At 33.7% G+C, this 11242-nt stretch overlaps 1 protein-coding gene across 1 annotated transcript; it reads left to right on the top strand.

The window, feature by feature from the left end:
* Positions 1-9328: 9328 nt before the first annotated feature.
* LOC141643293 (histone H3.3) lies at positions 9329-10618 on the top strand. Its single transcript, XM_074452380.1, has 2 exons — positions 9329-9433; positions 9990-10618. Exon 2 carries the CDS (start codon positions 9990-9992, stop codon positions 10398-10400), a length of 411 nt encoding a protein of 136 aa, XP_074308481.1. The 5' UTR covers positions 9329-9433; the 3' UTR covers positions 10401-10618.
* The last annotated feature ends 624 nt before the right edge of the window (positions 10619-11242 follow it).

Here is an 11242-nt window from a genome sequence, read left to right as displayed (position 1 = left end):
TTATCTACAAATCCACATTGCGACATAACTCCATCTACGTTCACTACATACCCCTCTACTTCATCCCTCTAAAGCAACCCTTCATGGGGACTTAGTTTCAACATGTTATCATTTATATCAGTAGATTACCTATACCATTGTATATGTTAAGTAATGTTATCATTTTTCCACAAACTGTTACCATATTGAAATTGGTAACATAATGGATAAATATGTAAACAAGTTGTCATTCTTTGTGTACTACTTATGTTAGTATATTTTACAAATTATGTTTATATCTTTTTTCAATATGTTACCATTAAAAAAAGGGAATTACCTATGACATTGTATATGTTAAGTAATGTTTTAAAGTGTACCATCTGTTACCATTTTGAAGTTGATAACAGTTGTCAGTGTATATGCCTATAATGTTTACATCCTTATCGAATATGTTAACATTCCGAAATAGGTAACATATTGGCAAATTCTGCAAACATTGGTGCTTAAATATAATGACTATCTAGAGCTCAAAATCAACGAAGAACTATGCCACCCAAAAGAACATGTCCAAGATAAAGTCTCAAACATTAAGCACACGTTGATTACATCGTAAAATGGTTACATACTCTGACTAATATGGTCACATTATAGCTAATATGGTTACATTTTGTAATACATTTTGTAAAATGGTTACAAATTCTAACTAAGTTGGTAACATTATTATACACAAATTTAAAATCACGCCATCACCCACTTCTGCCTCACCTTCCTTTGCTAATGCCCTAGTCTTAACCACCTTTACTTGCTGCTCTTTTCTTTATTTCTGCTCCAGTACACCTATTCCTAAACTTCGGACAAAACCGATAACATATCAAATAAATTTGATAACATATAACAAACACAAATCAACTACAATTTCAAAATCAAAATAGATTTCATGTCCAACAAAACTGACAACATAACCAACAAAATGGTAACATCTTAATATATAGCAATAACTTATATTATTAATTGATAACATATTCAACAAAAATGATATCATATTACTATAATGTACTAATTTAATACCCACAAATGTTATAACAAACACAAATCAACTACAATTTCAAAATCAAAATAGATTTCATTTCCAACAAAACTGATAACATAACCAACAAAATGGTAAGATCTCAATATATATCAATAACTTATGTTATTAAATGATAACATATTCAACAAAAATGATAACATATTACTATAATGTTCTGATTTAATACCCACAAATGTTAACAAAACCAATAAAATGGTAATAACCAATATATATCTAAGTGAGATCACTAAATTATAACATAATCAACAAAACTGATAATATATCAAATAAACATTCATCAAACGAAAGTATCAACAAACTTCAAAACTAAAAAAATTAAAACCAGTATAAAACATTCAATCAAACTAAAATGAAAAAAAAACAATTTAAACCCAAAACAATAAACAACAAACAACACACACTAATTTAAAACTGAAAACAACAAAAACCAATTTAAAACCAAAAACAACAAACAAAAAAAAACCAACTTAAAACCAAAACAACAAACCTCAAAACTGAAAAATTAAAGTTATATGGAAATGAGAATACCTTTTTCGACATCATCAATTGCATGTCTCCCTGTATTATTCTTCTTAAAACAACTAAAAATGGTGACATTGTGGACACGGGGGCCACGGGGGCGCTTGGGACAAACCTTTTGCATTTGTGGAGTCGCCATCAATTTTTATGGGAAATTGGAAATGTTCGAATAACTTGCGTCATGTCAAGACACAAAGTAGTGACATGAACACTAAGAACTCGTTACCCTTAGCATTCTATATCTAGAATGACTCTCGTGGATGCCAATGAACACGGATGTTCACAGAGATCTGGAGTAAGGGGTGAGGGTACGTATTAGGAAGTCCTTTTACTGAACATTTAATCTCGCCCGCCTCGATAGAGGCCTCTACTAATGATTAGGGAAATCGTTCGTATTTGATATGTTGTCGGTTGTATACATGCAATGCAACATCCAACGTTTTAATCCTAACATGTGAATTAAACTATGTCGGTGTACAAATAATTAGCACTTATTAATGTCGATTTAGGGTTTAGAATTAATTACATGTGAAAAACAAATAAATAAATCATACATAATTAAATACGAGAAATAAAATAACGATAATTGAAATTACAATAAATTACAATGAATAAATTGATTTACGTCAAAAATATACTTAAGACGGACGATAAAGGAAAATAAATAAGGTTGGAAAACATGGACAGATTAGGGTGATATTACGACTAATAGTCAATTAATTACGTAATTAGAGGATTAAGTCAAAGCAAGAACAAACATTCAGAGACAGAACTCATCCCGGAACAGGCGCAGCACTGCTACGTCCCTTAGAAGAGGCGCAGCTATCACTGCGTCTGTTCCTGGGTTGAGTTATGGCTGTGAAGTCAGAACTGCGGGTTCGTTAATGTTCATTGGTATGTTTAATGATTGATTATCGATATTTGACTCAAGTAAAGGTGAGTTAACATATTAATCACATATGAAACCGTCATAAAAGCGATAAACACGAATTAAAACGGATCAAAATGAGTTAAGAATGAGTTATAAACAAATTAAAACTAATTAGGTTTATATACAAAAGCGGAAACGAACTTGAAAGGACATGATAAAATGGAAATAAGCAATGAAACATGTACAAAGGACGAATCCCAGAAACTTGATATGAACGAATCGAGTCTCTAAAATCCGAGTTTGATTTAATGACGAAAACCCGTAAATATTGGTTATAAGGGATCTAAGTCGGAATTTAAGACATGATTATTAAAGGAATAATTAAAATTTGTTTATGTATGAAGAGAGAAAAGAAAATAAGAAAATAAAATAAAAGGAACGAAATCAACAGAAAAACCGAGGAAGAAGAAGAAGAGCAGAAACAGCGGCAGCCTCTGGAAGAGGCGCAGCAGATGCTGCGACTCTTCGAAGAGGCGCAACTGTTGCTGCGTTTCTTCTCGACGTCTAGTTACTGCTAATTCGTAAAAACGGTTTGATAATAGGATTTCAGAAGTCGGTTTTAAACATACTTTTGACGTAAATCTTACAATAATTAGTACAAAAATAAAATACAATAAAAAAAATGGGATTTACATCCTCAGACTTACATGTTTGACGAAACGAGATTAACTAAGTTAACATTTAGTGATTGCTCGACTCGAATGTATGTAGAAAGTGCCCTCGTTAGAGGATTTAAATTAAATTGATTGATGTGTAGTGGTCAAATTGGTCGGTCATGCAACGTGACTGGAACTCAGAATGATCTGAGCTTACGTGGTCGACTGATCAAGCACGTAGGCGTCGAAAGCTTAGAGCACGGTCTTAGAATGCAAAAGAAGAAGAGAAGGGCGGACACTCGCGTGAAAAATATGTGGAACGAAGGTCCCTATTTATACGAAAAAATATGAAGAGTTATAGAATGACTCAAACTTTGGTAACAAATCACGGAAAAATATGAAAACAGGCAGAAACGAGCTGGGGAAGAGGCGCAGCAACTGCTGCGACCCTTCAAAGAGGCGCAGCATCTGCTGCATTATTTCCCCAGAGGTTTCCTCCTGCGGAAGAAAGAATTCCGCGTTTCTTTTAGGGAATTACGGTAGATCTCTACTTCCTTATTTCGTAAAATAAGATTTATGGGACATATTTTACCAAAAGATATAAAATTAATTTATGGAATAAATATCTGGAATATTCTAGGACATTCCAACTCGGCATTTTAAAACGGTTTCTTAGAAAATAAAGCGGTTTTTGGCCCGGACTCCAAATGAACTCTAATTACTGTCAAAATGACCGTATCAACGCGTAGATGACGACCAAGGGGTAGACACAAGTATTTGAGCTATCACTTGACGATAAACTTACGGACTATCATAAATCGTTCCGCGTATTAAACATGCGGCCCAATCATCACTGGGTGCGTGGTTGGCGGGAGGTGTAGAAATGAGGTATCTAAAGACATCAAACCAAAAAAACAAATGAAAAATGATGACATCAAAATTAATATTTGAGTTTGTGGTTAAATTGTACGAAGCTGAAGAAGAATGTATGAGTTTTGGAATTGAAAAATTTGAAATGAATGTTGGGCTGGTGAAAAGGATGAGAGAGGAAGAGAATTTGAAAAGATGAAAATTTGAATATTACACGGTCAATTGTGTGTTGAATAACTCAAATTGATTTGTGCGGTGAATAATGAAACATTGGGAAACTAATATTGTTTTTTTATTACTTAATGTCACTTCCTCTTTCTGAGATGTCAATTCATGCGGCCCCATTTCCCATACTACCCATATGTTACACTTTTCTACCATTTTGCAAATAATGTGGTACTATCCGACCCGTCGCAAGCTTGCGACGGGTATCTCCGTCACAATCAAGACGGACTGTTTGAGAAGATGGTAAGTTTTGTTGCCGTCTTAATTGATCCGCTGCTGCTTGTAAGTCCCGCCTAGGGGTGTTAATGAGACGAGACAGCTCGCTAGCAACTCGAGATCGGCTCGGCCAAAGCTCGGTCAAAGCTCGGCTCGTGCGAGATCGGCTCGAGAGCTTAACGAGTCAAGTCAAGCAAACGCTGGCTCGACTCGAAAAGCTCGTGAGCAGCTCGAACTTGTGTGATTATATAAGATATTGATCATATAAAACTGTTTTATCCTGATTTTATCTTTGTATCACATATATCAAATGTATCACCGATTTGCCAAATATTTTACATTTAACCTTCGAGCCTTGTTACTGAAAATATTGGAAGGAAAAAAATCAAAAAAATTAACCATTATATATAGGCTCGATTTGAGCTCGAGTTTGGGCTTGAGCTCGCGTTAAAGCTCGCAAGCTTGATAACGAGCACATTTTTTACAAGCTCGAGTAAGCTCGAAATCGGCTCGAGATCGAGTTTTGGTTGTGGAGCACAAGCCGAGCAAGGCCAAGCTCGGGCTCGGCTCGGCTCGTTAGCACCCCTAGTCCCGCCCCCAATATCTATACGTGATGTATAAGGAGTAGGATGTTGGTTAGATTTGGACGTTGACACATGGCGTTCAAATTTACCCTTTTTATATTATTTATAGATAGATACTTCACTCCATTTTATTTTGATATAAAAAAATTGAAATGGAAAACTAATCAAAGAGAATTGAGTAAAGTTATGAAATGTATTTTTATAAAAGTATTTTTTTTTCATCATAAAACTACGGATTTTATTTTATAATTTTTTCCAGATTTTTTAAATTACGAATCTAATACTCCTAGTAAGTATGTGTTAAGTTAATTTCCAAAGTAATCATTATTGCATTATGACAAATTTAGCAACATATAGCCTATAGTTTAATACCAATTTTAATTTATTATAATGAAAAAAAATCATAATTTTGAATTTGATTAAAAGTTCAGAGTATAATTTAATTATAATAACATTAAATTTTATGGAAAAGATAATACTTTATTAAAAGAAAGTTTTAATTGTTTCCTTACTCAGTTGGATACATTTTGGAGGGAAAACTAAGAGAATTTTTATTCTCTTAATAGTAAAAATAAAAATAAAGGGAGATGAGTACCCCTCCGTCTTAAGGAGTATCGATAAACTCATTGTCTGGCTGGGCCAAGTCAAATTTAGGGTCTAAAAGTTGGCCTAAAGGCAACTCGATGTTGTAAGTAGGCCGGGTGTGTGTAAGCTACGAGGGTTGTTTTGGCTTCATAGGAAGCCCATGCTTTAACTAAGTCAAGTTGGGCTGATCCGAGCTTGTAGATTTGAAGCATATGATCTAATTGAGGTTAGTTGGTTGCCCAATCACTTTTGTTATCGACAAATTATTAAATATCGTCGCAAAAGTTAATGATCTTCCCATTTTACCCGAATTTTCTCCTCTTGTAATTTTTTGATCGACCTCCAAATACTAACATCTCACTGGTGAAAATAAAAAACAGCCTTCATAACTTCAAATTTTCCGTTAACAACAAATTGACTTCATCTAAAGTTCAAATCTGCCATCAAGAACAATAAAGTGATTTAATTGTTATTCATTAATTTCGTTAGTTTTTCATAGAAGGGTGACCTAATGAGAATGTCCCAATATTGCATAAGTGAGATCAAAATACGCTGAAAAGGATTAGCGTTGATCTGGAGGTCGAGTACACAGCCTCGAAAGCTTCAGTGAGTAACATGTTTATGGTCCATGTTAAGTCGGGATGTTACAATTATGTGGAAAGAGCATGATTCATATGCAGTATATTAACAACTATTTTATAAAAAATAACAATTGTATTAACCAAATAAAGTTTATTATGTAAATATATAAATAACAAATGTGTATTATCCAATGCAATATATTAGAATACTTTATTTGGATAACTAAATACACTAGTTAAAAATATCTCCAACTGTCTTGCAAAGAGTCCATACTTGATCATTTTTAAGCCAAGCTTGTTTTGCTCTTTTAGCGGGAGAAATACGCATATATGCTATAGTCACCTCAGTTAGAAGATTGTGACAATCCTCACCAACGTTTAACAAAGCGCTACAACATTCTAATGGTGCTTGTACCCCATTCTCAAATATATATTTCGAAATGGCACTACCACAAGTTGTGCCTAAGTTGCTTGCACATTTTTGGAAATCATCTAATATCGCGGGGCTAGGTGCAACCGCATGTTCAATAGCAAAACCGTTTTCAGTCATGGCAAACAATGAAACAAGAAGAAGAAAAATTGTGAGTGTTTTCGACTCCATATGAAATTTATTGAAATATTTTAAATTTTGTTATTAAATTTCTAATATCGTACAAAAAAAACAATATAATACACAAGTATAGTGATAGGTGGTGAAAAACAAATGTTTCAATGTACTAATTTATATTCGAAGGTTGACATATAACGTTTTTGTACATAAATATTAAAACTTATATTATCAATAATACTTAAGTAAAATTAATTGATGTGCTTCAATGATAGCTGTAAGTTTATCTACGTTACATATCAAATATTTTTTCCTCGCTAATCTTATAAATAATTGTACGTTTACTTGAGTATATTTAACGTGACATGTGCGGTACCTTGTTTAACTCAAACGTTAAATTATTACAAGATGAATGAACTAATATTATTTGTTATGAATTTCTTAAATAATATATGGAGTCTTTTTTATTTAATTAACTAAGAAGATTTAAAATGTGTAATTGAAAAGGTTATGTAGTGTAATTATGTAGAAAACAATATATAATGATGTGATTGGATACAAAAATGACCTATGTTCATTAAAATATGATTTTAGTTTTCATACAAATATCAAAATTATTAGCTTGCTTGCAAAATGTATTAATTCTGTGCAATTAGCAAATAATATTATATATCTTAATAGAGACAGCCTAATAAGTCTGATCTTTGTACACTTATTTTCTTTATTTGACTATATTATGGAAAAACATTTTAAACCTTGATTAAAACATATTAATCATGTTGTCGACAATTAGTACTTTATTTTGTAGTAGACGATTGTGCAAAAATGCTCATGATTAAACTAAACTAGTTATGACTTCTAGATGAAATCTAGCATAATTATTCCGATAAAATGTGTATAAAATTGATTGTCATAGATCATATTGTCTTAAAGTTTAATAGGGTCGCATGAGATCTAAACCGAGAGTTTTAGCTAATGTTTAATTGTTCTTTTCATCGTGCAAACTTTTACTAGTTCGAAAAAGGCGAAAATGATAATTAAACCGCTTTAGATTTCTCAATTGTGAAATTAAATACCTTAAATTTGAAATGTAGTAATTAACTCCTTACTTTAACCAAAAGTGAAATTCAACCCTTTTTTTTTTCAGCTTAAAAATTACTTCAATATAGTTGACTTGAGTACAAAAATAAAAAAAAAACTAGTGATTACAAAAATAAAAATAAAAAATGAAGAAACTAATTAATGATTACATGCTAAAGTAACTATAATAATTAACAAACTAGTTTTATAAACAGAAAAAAATAACTAAGAAATAAAAACTTACTTCAATATAGTTGACTTGATTAAGAAGTTGATAAGCTAATTACATAATACTCCCTCCAATTCTATGTATTCTTCCCTTTGTTTATGGGCACGAGAATTAAGGAGAGTAATAAAATAAGAGTAAAAAGTTGGGTGGGGTTTGGTGGTTGGAGAGATGGATGAATAATTATGAGTTAAATAAGTAATGGTGGGGCCAAAACTTTAAGAAAAGTAATACTCCCTCCGTCCCGGTCATTTGTTGTCCTTTGGTTTTGGCACAAAGACCAAGGAAAGGGGGAATGACCAATTACTAAATGACATGTGGAATAAATTGAATGTAAATGACCAAATTACTCATCAAATTCATTCTTAAAATAGAAAGGACAACAAATGATTGAGACACCCCAAAATGGAAAAGGACAACAAATGACCGGGATAGAGGGAGTAAAATATGAGTAAAAGTGTTGGGTGGGGTTTGATGATAGGAGAGAGAAATGATTAAAATAAGAGTAAAAGTTTCCAAAATAAGAAAGGGAAAGAAAACCTGAATAATATGTTTTAGGAAATAGGGAAGAATATATAGAATAGGAGGGAGTATAAAATGACTAACCTAACCTTAATCTAACCACTTTAATTTATAACTTAAATGTCATGTGTCCTATTTTAATTGGGTATATATAGGGTTGGGCACTGGTCCACAATCGAACTAGATCGGAACTGTAATCAACAAAAATTCCAGATCGGGAGTGACCGGTTGGACCAGAATTTGCTATAATATGCCTACTTTTTCAAAATCCGGTCCAAAAATCCTGGTCCATTGAAGGGATCATACCAGTTGGACCGCATTTTAATACCGTATATTTTTAAGGGAAAAAAAAAACATTAATTCCGAACTTTTTTGTCCAAATCGATTGTCTGGAAAAAACCGTTTCGGAAAACCAAATTCTTAGAAATGTTGTACCGGAGATTGGACGAATATGAATTCGGTCTATATTTTCAATCCGGAGCGAATTTTGCCACCGCTAGTTTGTATATGAAAATTTCTATACGTATTGGCGTATTGCGCAAGTGTATCATCGTTTGTAGAGGGAAGTGGAAGTAACCTACCCTTTTGGATCCGCACGAACTTTATAACAACCAATCAGAGCCGCCCTCTCCAATAGAGAAAACACAATTTCCATCATTCGCTACCGTCGGATGGTCACCTGTCATCTCACACGGATCGCCAATCTCCACCGTCAGATATCCACACCTGTCCATTTCCTGAACCGTATATAAACCCATCTACACCCCTTTTTTACCAAATTTTCAGCTAATTCCTCCTCATACTTCTCTCATCCAAATCACAGAAAGAAAAGTCAGAAGCAAAAAAACACCTTGAATCATTTCCAATTGAAGATTCCTTCAGGTATTTTTTTCTATACCATTTGATCCTTGTTTGTTTTTTTTCTCTCTGTTTATGTACCCAATTCGTCTCTTGTGAGACGGTTTTACTCTAATATCGTTATACAACTATAATAGATTACTGTATTAGGGGTTATTCAAATGTTATTTATGAAGCGTAGGAAATTAGGGTTCTAGTGATATCGATACAATTTATCGACTTATTGTTATCCCTGATTTCAATCAATATTACATGTTTCTAATTTTCAAAACTCAGATCATGAATTAGTAATTAAGATTTTGTAATTGAGCAATACGATTTCCATACCCAGGTTAGATTTGTTTCTGTATAATTAGGGTTTAAGTGGGTAGTATGAATAATTTGATTGACTGATCTCCATATTATTGACTATTGATTGATGAAATTGATATCCTAATTGAGAAAATCAATTTGTTATTATCCATTAATTTAATTGAATTATGCGCATCATACCCTCAATTCCGGTTCATGTTATTTGAAATTGGGGGTTTTGCAATTGAGTAATTGCGATGAAATTAAATGAGTAATTATTTTGATGTAGATGGCCCGTACAAAGCAAACTGCCCGTAAGAGTACAGGAGGGAAGGCTCCTAGGAAGCAATTGGCCACAAAGGCAGCACGTAAGTCGGCACCGACTACTGGTGGAGTGAAGAAGCCACACAGGTACAGGCCTGGAACCGTGGCGTTGCGTGAAATTAGGAAGTACCAGAAGAGTACTGAGCTGTTGATCAGGAAGCTGCCATTCCAGAGGCTGGTTCGTGAGATTGCCCAGGATTTTAAGACTGATTTGCGATTCCAGAGTCATGCTGTGTTGGCTCTTCAAGAGGCTGCTGAAGCTTACCTTGTTGGTTTGTTCGAGGACACCAACTTGTGTGCCATCCATGCCAAGCGTGTAACCATCATGCCTAAGGATATCCAGCTCGCTCGTAGGATCAGGGGCGAACGTGCTTAAGCCTGTTATCTGGGGTTTATTTGTGGTTATATGTGGGTAGGAGGATGCTCTTTTTTCGGTTGTAGTTTAGGGTCGGCTGAACGATGACGGCTAGTTCATATAATCATGTGTTCTTTTTGGGATGTCACACCTACACTGTGAAACATTCATTTATATGTAATGTAGTTTGACATTAATCAGTTCTAGTCTTGTTAAATGTTATTTGATGTTTTGTTGAATTCGCTGATCGCGTCAGTAGATGATCAACGTCTACTACTCTGTTATCAAAACCTCCTGGCTTCATCAATGCCCGATAGACTTCTGAGTTCCGTCCTTTATTATTGTTTCAGATTAGAATTGGCGTTAATCTGGTCTAACCAGCAGTGCGCCTTTCACAATACCAGTGTAAGCAGGTACACAAGTTACAATATCATGTTGTATTTGCCCGTCTGTTTAGTATTGAAACTTTATGCAACTCTAATTCTTTGAATTGCTATCCAACTTGTGGGAGTATTTTTGTCTATAGAATTGTTAACCAAGTTTATTCCTAGATCGGGTTGACTACAACGGTAAAAATGCCAAAATGACCATGGTATTGGTATATCATTTCATTCAGGCTCTATCATTGCATTTGGATTCTTACTCTTACATTAAGACTCCAAAAGTCGAGAAACCTCCAATGTAAATTGCATCCAGATTCTTGCACTCTTACATTCAGACTCCCAAAGTCGAGAGTTCTACAATGTAATTTGAAGGATATGAAACACTAAGTTATGTTTATCAATGAGTAAGCAAATACTTATATTTATTCTTATAATTACATGATTAACTTGTGGTAAAAATATACTTCCTTCAGGTCGCTG

The sequence above is a fragment of the Silene latifolia genome, chromosome 2, assembly GCF_048544455.1.
Source record: "Silene latifolia isolate original U9 population chromosome 2, ASM4854445v1, whole genome shotgun sequence".
In the NCBI taxonomy this organism is placed as follows: Eukaryota; Viridiplantae; Streptophyta; class Magnoliopsida; order Caryophyllales; family Caryophyllaceae; genus Silene; species Silene latifolia.
Note: the sequence above shows the minus strand (reverse complement) of the source record. Positions and strands in the feature narration are given on the sequence as shown.